The sequence below is a fragment of the Zootoca vivipara genome, chromosome 11 (genome assembly GCF_965207765.1).
Source record: "Zootoca vivipara chromosome 11, rZooViv2.hap1.1, whole genome shotgun sequence".
Taxonomy (NCBI): domain Eukaryota; kingdom Metazoa; phylum Chordata; class Lepidosauria; order Squamata; family Lacertidae; genus Zootoca; species Zootoca vivipara.
The window spans coordinates 41,754,958-41,772,758 of NC_142594.1; the positions used below are offsets into that span (position 1 = coordinate 41,754,958).

Genomic DNA, 17,801 nt, shown 5'->3' on the forward strand with positions numbered 1-17,801 from the left:
GACTAGACACTATGCTGGGACAGTGAAACGATCCACTGCAATAAAGGGTGTATGGGGTGTATTATCTCTGGTGGAGGATTCGCCCGCTCCTTCTGCGGTAGTCTGCCTACCTTTGGTCACCACCCTGTTCTCAGCTCTCACCTGTGGCTCCTAGAAGCTGTCAGCATGTGATAGTGACCATACCCCAAGAACAGCTTCGACTGGCCAGCAAAACCAGGTGAGGGTAGCCAATGGGTATCAAACCCTCACTGAGTTAGGGACTTCCACTGCATGCAAAGACAGGCTCTAACAGATTGAGTTACTGACAGGTAGCACTTTGGTCTCCCACTAAGTTGTCTCTAAACCATTATTATTTGCAGCAGACATACAAATAATCAGTCTTAAATGTGCATTAAGCTTAGAAAACCCCAATTTTCTCACAGACAACTGGCAAATACCATGAAAGGCAAATCTTGTCACATTTATTTTCTGTGAAATATTCACTTGCATTCTAAATGGGAGTGCCCATGTAAATGACATGAAAAATTGTTTGCAGCCAGCAGTCAACAAGGAAAAAAAGGGAGGGTGCCTGGCAGTGGGCAAGGGAAATGCGTAGTTGTTTATGAGTGCATGTCATCCCCTAATAAATACTAATACTCTGCAGTTGGCCCCCTTGAGTAGAAAAATAATATTGATGTTGGGGTCTAGAATTACAGTTTTCAACATGCCCACATAGCATGCCTTGTAACTGGAGAGGATTATTTATCTGTCTAATTCACTGCTGCCTTTTCTGTATAGAAGTGGCTCTTCTGGGTCTTAAGCCCCTGTCTTTCCCATCACTTGCCACCTGAGCCTTTTAACAGGGAATACCAGGGATTGAATCTAGGAGAACACGTACTCTGCCACAAAGCTATGGTCTGTCCTGCTGATGTTATGATGCTTATTGACTGCACATTTTCCTTCATCAGAAATAGATCAGAGTTCTATTAAAAAGCAATCATCGTCCCCAGCAGCTTAGACTGAAGGTTAGCTGCTCTGCTTTTGGGACATAGCTTATAATTATAAGAATAATTGGATGCCTTCATCTGCCCCACCTGCAACAAACATTTCTCTCCTGTATCACTCTTTACAGCCACTGCAAGCACTGTGACTTTCCAATACTTTGACTTCACCCCACAGGCACACTCTTCCATTGTCTCCCAAGACAGATGGATGCCAGCACAGTACAGTACAATAAGAGCACAAGAAACTTGCTAACAGCCCATCTAGTCCAGCATCTACCATGGCCAATGGGCACTGATTATTTATTACTTATGCATCCTTGACCCTAAAGTTCCAGGGCAGGTGACAGCAATTTAAAATACAGCATTAAAACCAGTTTAAAATTAATTACAATCACAAGAATAGGGCAGCCAGAGTAAGGAGGTGGTCAAAAGCCAGGGTAAAGAGGTGGGACTTTAGTATACAATGGTTACTATACAGTGAAGATGCCAGACTCAGATCTGTGAGAAGAGAGTTCCAGAACTTAGGACTGCCACAGAGAATGCCCTCTGAATATTGTGTTTGAGACCAAAACATTTAACTATCTGTGATGATATTTTACAAACTTGTATCCCACCTACCAGTACTTTCTGAGGGATTGAATTAACTACCATAACAATACCAGCAGGGTCAAGTTGACAGCTCTTGTTTGTTAAGTATCTTCATATGCATTCTGTCCTTAGCTGGAAATTAAAACAAACAGCTCCCTGCTCCTTTGATGCAGGGAGTTTTATGAAGTTTTAAGGATTGTTTATTAAAAATGGCAGCCAGTATTTATCTAGTCCATTCACCTTTATTCTGACTGCAGACAGTCTGGAGTGTTTCACATCAAAATTGCTATGAATGTTATTATAGTTTAGAAAGCATGGCTTATTGAGAGTCCCAAACTGTAATTCTGCCATGTTTACTATGAGAAGAATAAATTAAGCAAGTAAGGGAAATATTACATTATTATCCATCTAATAAATGTCAGATTTGCTTTATCAAATACACACTCCTGTCAGCAGATGTAGGAACAGTTTTTATTTTTGGCTGCTTGAAGCAATGCTTCCTACTTTACTTTAGATCCTCTGGCATAGATTTTGACACCCAGACCCACCCATGCAGGACTGATTCTTACAGCTGCTGCCATTACTATTTCATTTCTTTTTTAAGTAAAAAGTTTGTTGGATTTTAAAAACAAACAAGTAGTTGACGATTGACAAAATAATAACAATCCATATTTTATTTATTTCTAATAAATGCATGCATTTATACATTTTGGGATCAGGGGAGATCTCAAATCCTCACAACAACCCTTTGATTGTAGGCTAGGCTGATAGAAAGTGACTGCCCCAGGGTTATGTACTGAGCTTCATAGCAAAGAAAGGTTTCGTACATGGGTCTCCTTGGTCCAAAACTAACACTCTAATAAATGTATCACACAGATTATTACCATGTCTTCATTGCTAGTTCGCCTCCATGTGTCTCGAGAGACAATGGAGTGTGCCTCCAAGTACAAGCCTGGGCAGTGTATATGGAGGTCGTGGGCTGCACAGATGGCAAGATCCCCCTCTCAGCCTCACTAATATGGTCCAAAGGAAAGCAGAGAAATATGTTTGTTATAACATATTACAACAACATTTTAAAATTTATTTAATAAAATTTTGCACCACTTAGAATCATAGAATTGTAGGGTTGGAAGGGTACCATGAGGGTCATCTAATCCAACCCACAACCTTGGGTCTCATGCTCTAGCAACTGAACTATCTTGCAGGCTCACTTGATTGTTTAAAAGCAAACAAACCTCAAAGCAGTTTAAAAATAGAATATGAATACCAAACTGCTGTAACAAAGTGGGGAAAGACTACTGTACTGCCTTTGTGTCTTGCTTTGGGGCTTCCCAGAGGCACTGTGATTGGTCACTGGAAAATGGAATGCTGGATTACATGGGCACTTGGTCTGAAAAGATAGGACTGTGATGTAGAGAATGCCCACAAAATCTTAGGGCTTCTGCCACAGCACAATGAAAGAAGCCATCCCTGAAGTATGATAGCAATGCATCTAGAAGAAAATGTCACACCTAAATAATAATAATAATAATAATAATAATAATAATAATAATAATAATAATTTATTATTTATACCCCGCCCATCTGGCCGGGTTCCCCCAGCCACTCTGGGCGGCTTCCAACAAAACATTAAAATACAGAAATCCATCAAACATTAAAAGCTTCCCTAAACAGGGCTGCCTTAAGATGCCTTCTAAAGGTCTGGTCATTGTTATTCTCTTTGACCTCTGGTGGGAGGGCATTCCACAGGGTGGGCGCCACTACCAAGAAGGCCCTCTGCCTGGTTCCCTGTAACTTGGCTTCTCGTAGCGAGGGAACCGCCAGAAGGCCCTCGGCGCTAGATCTCAGTGTCCGGGCAGAACGATGGGGGAGGAGACGCTCCTTCAGGTATACTGGACCGAGGCCATTTAGGGCTTAAAAGGTCAGCACCAACACTTTGAATTGTGCTCGGAAACGTACTGGGAGCCAATGAAGGTCTTTCAGGACCGGTGTTATGTGGTCTCGGCGGCCACTCCCAGTCACCAGTCTAGCTGCCGCATTCTGGATTAATTGCAGTTTCCGGGTCACCTTCAAAGGTAGCCCCACGTAGAGCGCATTACAGTAGTCCAAGCGGGAGATAACCAGAGCATGCACTACTCTGGTGAGACAGTCCGCGGGCAGGTAGGGTCTCAGCCTGCGTACCAGATGGAGCTGATAAACAGCTGCCCTGGACACAGAATTGACCTGCGCCTCCATGGACAGCTGTGAGTCCAAAATGACTCCCAGGCTGCGCACCTGGTCCTTCAGGGGCACAGTTACCCCATTCAGGACCAGGGAGTCCTCCACGCCTGCCCACCTCCTATCCCCCAAGAACAGTACTTCTGTCTTGTCAGGATTCAACCTCAATCTGTTAGCCGCCATCCAACCTCCGACCGCCTCCAAGCACTCACACAGGACCTTCACCGCCTTCACTGGTTCTGATTTGAAAGAGAGGTAGAGCTGGGTATCATCCGCATACTGGTGAACACCCAGCCCAAACCCCCTGATGATCTCTCCCAGCGGCTGCATGTAGATGTTAAAAAGCATGGGGGAGAGGACAGAACCCTGAGGCACCCCACAAGTGAGAGGCCAGGGGTCTGAACACTCCTCCCCCACCACCACTTTCTGAACACGGCCCAGGAGGAAGGAGTGGAACCACTGTATAACAGTGCCCCCAGCTCCCAAACCCTCTAGACGGTCCAGAAGGATGTTATGGTCGATGGTGTCAAAAGCCGCTGAGAGATCCAGCAGGACCAGGAAACAGCTCTTACCTTTGTCCCTAGCCCGCCGGAGATCATCGACCAGTGCGACCAAGGCAGTTTCAGTCCCATGATGAGGCCTGAACCCCCGACTGGAAGGGATCCAAATGGTCCGCTTCTTCCAGGCATGCTTGGAGTTGTTCAGCAACCTCTCGCTCAATCACCTTGCCCAAGAATGGAAGATTTGAGACTGGGCAATAGTTGGCCATATTGGCTGCATCTAAAGATGGTTTTTTAAGAAGCAGTTTAATAACCGCCTCTTTCAGCGGGTCTGGGAAGGCTCCCTCACAGAGAGAAGCATTCACCAACCCGCGCAGCCCATCGCCCAGCCCTTCCCGGCTAGCTTTTATAAGCCAGGATGGGCAGGGATCAAGGAGACAGGTGGTTGGTTTCACTCGTCCAAGCAGCCTGTCCACATCCTTGGAGGTAACAGATTGAAATTGATCCCACAAAACATGACTAGACAGGACTCTAGCACTCCCCCGCCCCGGCCCTGCTCCCACGGTGGAGTCTACCTCTTCCCGAATCTGAGCGACTTTATCTGCAAAAAACTTTGCAAAAGCATTACAGGGGATATTGGGGTCCCTACCAGGCCCCGATGACAAAGGTGGTTCGGATAGATTGCGAACCACCTGGAACAGTCTCCTGCTGCTGTTTTCCGCAGACGCGATAGAAATGGTGAAGAAAGTTTTCTTCACCGTCGCCATTGCCACTTGGTAGGCTCGAAGTTGAGCTCTAGCCCGTGTTTGGTCGGATTCAGAATGAGTTTTCCGCCACCGGCGCTCTAGCCGTCTCAACGACTGTTTCATCGCCCTCAGCTCCGGGGGAAACCATGGGGCTGTCCGGGCTCCATGCAATCGGAGAGGGCGCTTCGGAGCCAAACAGTCAATAGCCCTGGTTAACTCCACATTCCAGCGGGCCACAAGGGAATCGGCTGAAAGGCCATCAACATGGGATAAAACATCCCCTACCACTCTCTGGAAACCATTTGGATCCATTAAGTGGCGGGGGCGGACCATCCGAATAGGTCCCACCTCCCTGCAGAGGGGAAGGGTCGCGGAGAAGTCCAGTTGCACCAGGTAGTGATCTGACCATGGCACTTCGTTGGTTTCACTTTTACTTAGTGTCAGATCACCAGCATCCATAGAGGTAAACACCAGGTCCAAGGCATGTCCGCGGCTATGAGTTGGGCCAGACTTATTCAGGGACAGCCCCATGGAGGCCATGCTGTCCACGAAGTCCCGAGCGGCTCCTTGTAAGGTCGTATTGGCATGGATGTTAAAATCCCCTAAGACAACTAAGCTAGGTGTCTCAAGGAGCACATCCGACACGACCTGAAGCAGCTCGGACAGGGAATCCTTGGTGGAGCGGGGAGGTCGGTACACCAAAAGGAATCCTGTACTGCCCCTATTGCCCAACTTCCAGAACATGCACTCAGAAAACCTGGTCCTGCCAATAGGACGCCCGGTGCAAACTAGTGACTTCCTAAAAATCACTGCAACCCCCCCTCCCCGCCCAGATGGCCTGGGTTGCTGTGCATAAGAGAAACCTGGTGGACAGGCAGCGGCAAGGACCGGCCCATCTGTTTCAGCCAACCAGGTCTCTGTCACACATGCCAGGTCAAATCCTCCATCCACAATCAGGTCGTGGATGGCAGTGGTCTTGTGGATCATTAACCTGGCATTGCACAGCAGCACCTTCAGGTCATGTGGGTATCCCTTGCTGGTTCCAGTATCCATCCGGTCAGGGCCAGACCCGGAGGCAGGGATAGTCCTCAAACAACGACTGAGCCTGCCTCCTCGGTAATGACGTGGTCTGGTCTCAGCATAACTCCTCCTCCTACCCATGATCACTGAGATCTGTTGTCCCAGTGCACCCCCCCCCCCGGTGGAACCTGCTCCGGCCATTTTGTTGGCTGGGACCCACTCCCAGGCAGCCCTGACCCCTCCCCTTAAAAACAAAATAAAACCTATATAAATCAAAAAATACAATAAAACAATACAAAGACTGAAAATTACAAACTAAAATTGACCCCTCCCCTTAAAATCAAATTTAAAACCAATACAGAAAACAAACTAATACAATAAAACAATACAAACAACATATATAAGCAACAACTTGGACCAACAGATAATTTCAGTTCCAAATAACTACTGCTTTTGGAATTAGTGCAGAAATAAAATGTATGCTAGAGTACACCTTAGCGAAAATTAAGTTAAGTGCAGAATTCAATTTTCTTTTTGGAAACCAAAATCTAGGCCAATCACAGCATAAATATAAGCACTGCATGAAATTAGCCCAATTTAAATGCATGTATGCAGATGCTAGTATTGTTCAACTAATTAAGGCAGTCCAGTTGCACTTTTTAAAAAGAGGGATTGAAATTATTTTATTGAGAGCCTGAGTTTCTGTAGACAATTACCAACTTCATGAGATACTAGAATGAAACTCATTTATTGCCTAATTATCTAAACCCTTCTAACTGAATTTCATGAACTAGTGTAAAGCATTTGATGAAATATTTCCCATTTGTTTAAACTACAGTTTATTAAACTAAAAGACAACTCCAATGAAATGGATGTTGTCTAGGGTTGCCACCTTTGGTCAGGCAAAATAAAGGACGGGTTGGGCAAAATACAGGTCAGGGGGGGAATTAGGGGGCTAAAAATTCCTTTATCTGGTGCAGAAATGACTTCAAAGCAATCCATTACAATGGCACTTGGTGCTTACAATGGGGAAAAACAGGCCCATGCAACACACAAACACCCATCTCTTGCTCTCTGACTCAGAGTCACCATCTCCGACTGCACACACAACTCTCCCCTCCCTGCTGCCACTCTCCACCAGAGCTGTGAAAAACCCCTCTCTTGCTCTTCAACCCACCCACCAACCTCCCTGCCCATGCAAAACCCAAGACTCGACTGAAGTTGATGCATGCTATTTTCACTTTTATGCTGCTCCACTAGTTTTTAAGTATTAAACATGTCTAATAGGTAGGTCTGTGGCTATAATGCTTGGATTGTTAATGTTGTATTTTGATTTTGTTTCATCACGAGCCAACTTAAAAGGATTTTGGTACTAAAAAGCAGCATAAAAATCACTGTAGTAATTAATGAAAAAAATAAAATGGACCCAACTGTCTGACCTGGTAAGGAAACCTACCTAGGTTAAAGCTTTAGCTTGAGCCCACTGAATACTTACTGGGTTGGTGTTGAGGTAAATTCCCAAAATCTTAATTCGCCATACTTCATAGGCCTGTCTCTCTAAACTCCCTAACTGCTTCAAATATGAATGGATAAAATAAAAAGTGGGGTGGTGGGTAATCCTGCCAAAGGAAAGCAAAAAGCTAATTCTCAGCTAGAGGACATAAAATCCGGGATATAGAATATTGCAGTACTGAACAAGACAGTAAATCATACATTTTCGCATCTAGAAAGCTAAATCATGGAAGCTGACAGTTAAAGCTGTTTAATGCATTACATATATCAAAGCTCAACAGCAAAGAGTTTAATAGTAAACCTGACCCACATAAAGAAATGCAAGTTCTGCCTGCAATCATCAAAATGAGAGATAAGTGAGCTCCCTCAGGCTCAGTTTGGATTGGGATTGGGAACGGTAGAGAATGCTTAGAAAAAAAGGTTATTTTTCCTGAGAATTTAAAATTTGCTGGGCTGATGTGAGTCCCAAACCTCCTCTCGACAAAGTTTCAAAATTTTCTTAAATTTTACATCTCTAGAGTCAATTTGAGGAGAATCAGGCATGTGCCCATCCCTAGTGAACTCAATGTACAAAAAGGGTTAAATCTGTACAGTATCTTTTCTCTCTTTACCTAACGCTTTTCCTCCTCCTTAGAGAAAGAGATACCTCAAAGCAGCTTACAAACCAAACATTGACACATTAAAGTATGTGTGCATTCCACAACAAATCCCTAGAAAGTAAAACATCCAATAACTATATAAAAACATGCCTAAAATAAATTTGTGTGAGAAGATTAAACACTGGGGACCTTTCAAGGAGGTCTTGCAAAGCTGAAATTCAGCCAGCTAGAAAGCTCTGTATCAAGGCATCAGTGGTTTTTTTACTTTGCAGCCTGAAGACACAATGGGTAGGACTTATCTTAATGTGTGTGCTCATGACAAACTGCTGTTATAAAATTATTCATAGTAATATCATTTATGTGTTGCTTTCCCCCAAAAAAAGGTATCAAAGGAACCTCCATATCTAATATATAATCATCATCATCATCATTATACATTAATACCCTTTCTTCCAAGTGGAACACAAGTACCTAGGGTCCCTAGGTGGTCTCCCATCTAGGTACTGCCCAGTCCTGCTTAGCTTCAAACTTGCTGTGCAATGTGCTTTTAGATCATAACCCTGGATCCAGCCTAGGACCACATTAACCTATCTTTGTCACAAACATGTCACAAATACTGGGCCAGCAGCTCCTCTTGAGTCATACTTCTTCCATTTCAAGATGGACAAGGATTACTTACATAGAAATATCTTACCACTTTGGGGGGATGGAGAGAAAGGGAGAAAAGATAAAAAAGCAAACTCAAAATGGGATTGCAAAGCAATTTCTCACACTAAAGGGAAATGAAAAATAAATACAGTCAGGATAGATAAACAAAAAAAATTCTTATCAAGAGCTGAAAAAAGGACTGATTTCTATCTGTTGGGCTTCGGTGCTTACAAAATCACGCATCAGAGAGGCTAGCAGAAATTGTCATCACCAGTTAAAGGTGGTAAGAAAGCACCTGGCTTTATTTTAAAAGAAACTGAATTTATGAAGAAGGTAAGGAGGTACGTGACCTACTAAGTTAAATGCTAAATTTCTGGGGAACTGTTTCTGGCATGTGATTCATATGACTAGATGCAGTTTTCCCTCTCCTGCTTTTGGGAGGGTGGGTGTTACTTTTCACGGAAGAGGCTAACACAGACGGCTCCCTGGATAGTTCAGGGAAAAGAAACAGCTGTGCTCCAGCCCTAGTTTGTTATCTGCTTCAACTCTCCCTTGATGAGACAGCACCACAGGGTGTATCCACAGATGAAATCTCTCGGCCCACCTACTCACGCTTCTCTGGTCTCAAGGGGATGACATCTGTTTGTGAACGGAAGAGAACAACACAAGCCACCCCTTTTCAGCTTCATCAACACCTCAGGCGAACGTCTCTGTGGGGCTTCACATGACCATCGAACTCATAGAAGCTGCTTAGAATTAAGTTTTTCTCATGCCACTGCTAATGGCAAACGTAAAACAAAACAAAACCCAGCAGCGTTGCAGTGATGTGCAAAATCCCCACCATTCAGTGCAGTGCCTGAACACAAGCACAGGGCTAGGGTCTAGCAGCTGGCACACTTAGGAAATTCAAGCCCAAAGCTCATTATTGGTGTGAATTGACCAGTCCTCCTTCAGAAAGCCAGTCAGCCACAGACGTCAAGATAAGACACCCGGTGAGCCTACTCTGGAGATACAATTTAGTACTGTTTATTTAGTTAGTTGATTTATATCCTGCTTTCTGGCTAGACTCCTCAAAGAGCCTCATGACATTTTGAAAACACAGCAGATACTTAAAGAACCACATGCTCTCAAGGTCATGGTGTCCAATCAGGGGTGTAGCAAGGGGGGCGGGTGGGAGTGAGCAGCCCTGGGTGCCACCCAGGGGGGTGACACTCGGTGTGCCCCTCCGTGGCCCGCCTTCGCGTGCACGCACTGAGCAGGTGAGCAAACAAGCTGCAGAACAAAGGCTTTTTACCGGGCAGCAGGGCAACGGCACCTCCCAAGCCACCCGGTAAAAAACCTCATTCCACGGCTCTGGCTGACTTAGGAACAGAGGAAGCTGCCTTGGACTGTGTCAGATCCACTGGTTTATCTAGCTCGATACTGGAGGTGGCTCTCCATGGTTTCAGGCAGGGTGCTCTCACAGTGGCCAACCCTTTGTCTGTGGGAAACCCGCAAGCAGGATTCAAGCACAAGAGTCCACTCCCCTCCCGTGGTTTCCAGCAACTGTTACTCAGAAGCATTATTGCCTCTGACTGTGGAGGCAGAGTACAGCCATCAAGCAAAGTAGTTGCTTTGTAGTATCACACAGTTGGAAAGCATACGTGCTAAGTCTCCCGCTGAAAAATTTGGGATCAGCAGCGGCGCGGCTCCAGAAGTTGCGTAGAAGCAACTTCTGGGGCCGTTCTTCCCATGCGTGGGCCCCGGAAATTGTGCAGAGCGGCACTGGAAGTTGCTTCTACGCATGCCCGGCGGCCATCTTGGTGACGGCCGCCGCGATGCGGCCGTCACCAAGATGGCCGCCAGGCATGCGTAGAAGTGACTTCCAGTACCGCTCTGCCCGATTTTCGGTGCCCACACATGGGAAGAGCGGCACCCAAAATGGAGGCTCCCTGACAGGTAGGAAATCCAGGGGATTTCCGGGATTTTTCTCCATTTGGGAGAACAGTGGGAAAGGGATTAAAATCTGGAGGTTTCCCGCGAAAAACGGGATACTTGGCAGCTAAGTTGGAAAGGGCCATGAGGGTCATTTAGTCCAACCCCCTGTCTGATGGAATATGGTCAGGGATGGGTCAATAAATAAAATGTTGGGCTGGCTCTGAAGTTTACTAACCTTGTAGACCACCAAAACCAGAGCGCAAACATTTTCCAGTAGTGATTTAAGACTTAACAAAAAGAATGGGAGAAGGGAAGGGAAGGGAACAGGCATTTACTGGTGGGGGATAAGCACAGAGATATTTCAGTTACGCATTTTATCTCTTATGTTTTAATATAAGGATGATCTGAAGATTTAATGAGTTGTTTTATATTTCCTTGCTATTTTTTAAAGCTGCCCAGTTCCTTCACTTCTAAATATACATAAACTCTTAATGAGAAAGGAAGGACAGACATTTCTAAACCACTTCAAATGTTTTAAAGCTTACACAGCTACATATTTAGGAGAAAAGCTCTTGTTTGCTATCTGATGGCAAGTGATCACATTTATAGTATTTAAATTCAGTCCTCTGAAACAAACAAGTTGGTTCACAGGCAGTGCCGCTGCGGCTGAACTGTCATTGCCTGACATCCTGTCTTATCTGCCAAATTGCTCATTAGGTTTGGCAATTTTCACCTGCGCCTCCAGTTTCTACATTTCAGCAGGGAATAAGCATCAGTTTGCTTCAATCCATCTTCCACAGCAAGCTCCCTATGTACATCTTCTGTAAAGTACACAGATATCCACTTAATATAAAAAAGCACTTTTATCTAGTACACAGTTACTCTAAACTAAATAAATGCAGCACAGAAAATATAGTTTAGGCAATATTTTATATAAAAATAGATGTTAAAAACAAGGAGATAAGAAACTTTTAAAAGGGAAGGAAGGAAGGAAGACTTGTAGTGTTTCTATACAGAATAGCACAAAGACTTTATTTCCCAGTATTATTCTTGATTTGTTGCAAAAATCCAATCTAAGCCATCTCTCCATGCACACAGTACATGGTTACTGCAGAGAATGCATGGTTTTATGTCTTGCGCATAGGGGGTAATGGCAGTCCAGATGCATATTACTTTCTCAGCTGGAGCTGATCTAGCTAACCTTTCCCTTTCTAGGGAAGGTGGTACAATTTATACACAAACCAAAAAAGTGGAGGGGTGGGGGGTGGGACAAGGCAACCTGAACAAAGAAAGATGAAAATCTCAGCAGATCATTCAGCCTTAGCTTAATACGCCTAGACAGTGCGTCGAAACAGAGGCTGTTCTGTTACCCCTCAGACGCATGCAAACAGCAGAACAAAATGTAGGCTTTGCCACATGAGCTGCATTGTCAAAAGGTGTAGCCCATTTAGTACTTAGAAAAAGCATACTCAGGGCAGGCGGGGGTGGGTGAGGGAATAATAAAATTGCAAAGCACCAAAGGAGAAAAAGAGAAATATCTACAACTGCTACCAAACAATTTCGGATGGAATACTGTTTTTCATTTGGTAGAAGTAAAATATTCACCACCAACCCTACAATTAGCTGGAAAATTACAATAATTACAGCAATTTTGCATCCCATCTCCAATCTAATTAATAGATATATGATCTTGTCAACATGTAATAATCAGGATCTGCAACTACCATGAAACTGGATGGGTTTTATGAGCTGAATAGAAGCTGAACAGTATAAGAAGGTAATTATTTGAAATCCTGAGAATACCATTTGTATGCCATGCTTCACTTCACAAGTTAAAAAGAAAATACAATAGGGATATTATTTCTATTTTCAAAGTATATTTAAATCAGGTATTTGAAATCGGTTTGCCTTAATGTCAAATCACGTTGCTGGTATGGCTCCAATTACCCACAGGGTGCAGCATCCCGAAGAACAAAAAAATATTCCACAAAGAAAGGAAAGAAATTCTTTTAAGTGGTACAGAGAACATTGCTTTTGATTTTCTAGGATATCTGTGCCAAAATATTTCGCACATTTATTCTCTGAGCATAAATGCCATGCAAATACATTGTCTAAATTAGTCTCTTTAAACAGTTTTCCTCAATGTGCTACATTTTCAGTATAGAGGACAAGCAGTAGATGCGCATGACAGTTAATGGGGATGAAGGTTCAAACCAACTGCATTTTAAAAGAATCGGGGTAGAAGAGACTATAAAAAGTCTTGATTAACCCTAGCCTAATCTCTCAGATGTGGGACCCAGGTGGCGCTGTGGTTAAACCACTGAGCCTAGGGCTTGCTGATCAGAAGGTCAGCGGTTCGAATCCCTGTGACGGGGTGAGCTCCCGTTGCTTGGTCCCAGCTCCTGCCAACCTAGCAGTTCGAAAGCACATCAAAATGCAAGTAGATAAATAGGAACCACTACAGCGGGAAGGTAAACGGCGTTTCCATGTGCTGCTCTGGTTTGCCAGAAGCGGCTTTGTCATGCTGGCCACATGACCTGGAAGCTATACGCCGGCTCCCTCGGCCAATAATGCGAGATGAGCGCGCAACCCCAGAGTCGGTCACGACTGGACCTAATGGTCAGGGGTCCCTTTACCTTTAATCTCTCAGATGTAAGGCAGATCCATGGAACCACAATTTGCTAAAGGGACAACCTATGCTATCCACATCAGAGTATGTCACAAAGAGTGAGTGCCCCCTTTGAGCAATTTTAGAGCAGCCTTCCACAACGAGATGTTTTGGGCTACAGTTCCCATCATTCCCAATTACTGGCCATGCTTGTGGAAGGCTGTTCTAGAGGTATCTATTTCATCACTGCCAGAAACAGAATGATGAACTAAATGGACTTTGGTGTGATCCAGTAAGAGGTTCTTAGCATTTTGAGTTGACTAGGAGGTGGACAAGTTCCTTCCTCTCATGTTGTAATCAATGTAGCATGAACAGTTTTATTCGCTGAATTATAACACTTAGGAAAGTCAATGGAGAAAGGAAACTTTTGTAGTGCTTTGTGTTGAGATATAGTTGGGGGGGGGGGGAGAGGGGAAGTGCTGCATCCCTGGAATTCCTTTGGAAATAATGAAACATACCATGGGTCTGCTGTTACCTTTCCCACTCATCTGTCAGATGACATTGTTGAAGTGTGTGTGTATTCTCCATTTCATTAGTTTCTATTTGAGCCTTACTTAACTCTTGGGGAACAGCAAACCATTTGTTTAATCAAGGTAGAGTCAAGCTACAAGAAATATGATAAACCCTTCCCTGAGATCAACCTTCTCTGAACGCAGTGCTGTCTGGCTGTTTTGGACTACAACTTCCATCAGCCCCAGTCGGAGCTACTGTATTTGTAATCAAACGCATATGGAGAGTAAGTTGGAGGAAGTTGATCTAGATGATATGTTGGCAACACTCCTCAGCTGACCAGCTTATCAAGCAATAAAGTTCCGCTTCAGCTCATCCTTGGAACCTTAGGTTTCTGACAACTAAGTGAAATGTAGCCATGAACCAGTGAGGTTTTGCTTATTGTTTAAGTAGTCCAGCAATGTAGGGATATTCTAAGCCCATTTTCTAAATCTTCTGAAGGCTTATTCCAGATATTTTCTTTGGGGGGGGGGGGCAAGAAACAGAACGTCACCAAAATTAGGAGCCCATATTTATTTCTTGCCCTCCTTTGCCACCTCCTCCAATAGGAAACCCCATGTCCTGACACAGAGATGCTGTGAGTTTCCCTGGCGCTGCCCTACAATGATTGATAGCATGGGGAAAGAAATGCATTGTGACATGACATCAGAACAAGCACTAAGTTGTACTGCATGAAATAAGAGTGGGGAAATAACTTAATGTGATATCTATTGCAACATGTCCTTATTTTCACCCTGGATTTCACATATTCAGATCTTGAGATGTGAAGACAACTCCCTGATCTTTTTTTATTTGAAAGGGGTAGAAAGGCATATAACTCACTGTGCCATTGGGTTATGTTTAACTGCCAGGTGATGCAAGCAACCTCTGTGATATTCATAGTCTCTTGCCGCTCAAAGCACGTACTATAAACCAATTTTTCATCTTTTTCATCTTCACTTGCTAGGTCAAACCTGCCACTCTGGAAACTACAATCTGGAAACTGTGCTACAGGTTTTCATGCTCAGCTACTTAGGAATTGGGGATGCAACAGACTCACACACGTTTATGACTGTCTAAAGCTGCTCATAAGCATTGTATTAAAAACCAAAAAGGCAGAAGCTTATTTATTTACCTGCCGCAACCATTTACCCCCTTTCTGAACTTTAATCAGCTTCCGATAAAGACACATAATGAATCATATTCCCAGCAGCATGAGAGGGTAACAGAAGTTGGCATCCCAGTAAATGAAGATGAAATGTGCAGAGGCACCGGGAACCTTTACTCACTTGTGCGAAGGACTGAAGGTGTGACCTCAATTTCACTTGTTGCTTGGTAAGGCTGGAAGGCTGACACAGCAGTGGTGCCCAGTTCACTGCCAAAGATCTCGGGGCTCTGGGTGCCAGTGGAGCTGGCACTGGTGCCATCTCCTCCATGGTGTGGGTCTTGCTCATCAAATACAGCTACAAGCTGTGAATAACAAAAGGGTCAACGGTGAGAAGAGGAATTATACTAAACGGCAGCATCAGAAGAGCAGCTACACAAAACACAGGTGGCAGTTTCCCCTACTTGGACCAGTAAGTGCAAGCACTCACATCAAGGAGTGTGCTAGCATGCCACCTGGATCACGGCTCAAATGAAAGAGTCTGTTCGCTTAGATGCGTATTGGACGTTCCTGCTGCAACTACTAAAGTTGCTCCCACACCACTTAGATATTGCGTCAGCACCTTCCACTCCCATGGTTTGCTCTAGTCAAGGTTAGCCACTACAAAGCTCATGCCTGGCTCCTTAGGAGGTGCCATTGCCTGAATGGTTGTATATTAAAATTTTTACAGCAACCCACAGGGGTGAAAATAATTTAAGTGTCCTGGTGGGGGAAATCCTTAAGAGCAGCAGCACCCATTAAGTGCACAAATAAAGGAGTCTGATAAAGTACAACCCATGGCAAAGATTGTTTAAAAAAGAATTCTATCATCTTTAAAATACAGTAACTTCCATTTTCTAGCACAGAAAATAAGAAAAGGGGAGGTTGACTTCATCGTTTAAATACAGAGGGAACATTTCTGTACCGTCTTATCTTAAATGAGTTACAACACTTGATTACACTATTCTCACAGCAGACCTGCAAGGTAGGAATGTGACTTCACCCAGAGTTCTCAAACAGAAGACAGACACAAGGAGGCTAAAACATCTTGCCAAAGATCACACAGCAAACCCTTTTAAAGCAAATAAATTGGTCCCTTTTCTCCCAATTGCCAGGTGATTAATATGACAGCTGAAATAGAAGTGCATGTGAGATGGCAAGACTAAAGATATTAAAACAGAGAAGCTCTGGAAAACCTGAATTCTCCTCCACCCCGCCCCTCTTTTTATTCTTTTTAGTGTTTAAAAAACACAGAATTTTCAGGGGGGTTATACTTTGAGGTAATAGTTTCATTCACAACAAACACCCCAAACTTACTTTAGTACAAAGGGGGATTTTTTTCTATAGGCAATACCACTCAAAACAAAAGTAATCAAACAAACAAACAAAGTGCTTATGTGATGGAAAACCATGACTGGGATTAAAGACCTCCCCCCACCCCACAAACACACATATTACTTCAATGCATGCATATGTAGGGTTGCCCCCACCCCTGCTATATCATACACCATTCCAAATTGCCCCCAAACCTTCGAAACAGCTGAGGTAGGAGGAAAAACAAGGGTACATAGACCTTAGCATTAGCACAGCAACAACTTTGGATACTGAGTTATACTTGGTAAGAAACTGCACTTTTTAGTAGCAAAGAGATAGCTTATTAGCATGAAGAAACCCTGATTTCTACCATTTTTCCAAGGAATAAGCAACCTGGAGCATCTCTGACCTTTTATTGTGCTGGACCTCCACCTGAAGCTGCCAAAGAGGTTTCACATGGCTTCCTGAGTTCTATCAGTTCCCAGAAGGCCAGGAGGGCAGAGCCTCCCCAGCCAACTATAAGGGTCGGTTACGCCACCAGAGCCTGCTGAAGTGCAATTAACTCATAGCACCAACATGTGCACTTTTGTATTGGAGATAAGCCTGCTTATCCAAAGAATCACAAATACCGTATATATACATCAATCAATCAATCAATCAATCACAGCTACTTAAGTGTAAGACAACAATTCCATGTAAACTCAGCTGAGGAGAAAGCACAAAAGTGCAAGTGTCGTAATAAATAGAGGGAAAACTATCAATGTAAACCTACATTTTTTTCTCCACTTACTATATTTTTCCATGTATAAGACTAGTTTTTCCCCCTAAAAAAGCAATGTCAAAAATTTAGGTAAAGGTAAAGGGACCCCTGACCATTCAGTCCAGTCGTGAACGACTCTGGGGTTGCACCGCTCATCTCAGTTTACTGGCCAAGGGAGCCGGCGTACAGCTTCCAGGTCATGTGGCCAGCATGACTGAGCCGCTTCTGGTGAACCAGAGCAACACACGGAAACACTGTCTACCTTCCCACCGGAGTGGTACCTATTTATCTACTTGCACTTTGACATGCTTTTGAACAGCTAGGTTGGCAGGAGCAGGGACCGAGCAACGGGAGCTCACCCCGTCGCGGGGATTCAAACCGCTGGGGCATTGTACACAGATACATCTCCCCCCCCCCATTTTCTTAAACCGGAGTCCCCCCAAAAAGGGGACATCTTATACATGGGGGCATCTTAAAGATGGAAAAATATGGTATGTCCCACTCCATCCCAGTAAGTATTGCCTTGAAATTACTATCAAAACTCAGGTTAATTTCTCTAATCAGAATCAATGTCTCTTACACTCAGATAATCTGAATCTGCCTGGGAAAGTTAATTTCCTGAACCCCATCATGGGTTAATCACTCTGGTGGGAAAATGCTATTTTTTGTCCATAATTACTTGCTTCTAACTACATC

General features: G+C 44.0%; 1 protein-coding gene across 1 annotated transcript in view; it reads right to left on the reverse strand.

The window, feature by feature from the left end:
* The window catches only part of PARD3 (par-3 family cell polarity regulator), a 561,410-nt gene that overhangs the window by 343,137 nt on the left and 200,472 nt on the right, over window positions 1-17,801 (reverse strand). The window contains exon 3 of the mRNA XM_035129013.3: window positions 15,177-15,357. Coding sequence (XP_034984904.1) covers window positions 15,177-15,357 — 181 coding nt within the window. The remainder of the gene's footprint in view (window positions 1-15,176; window positions 15,358-17,801) is intronic.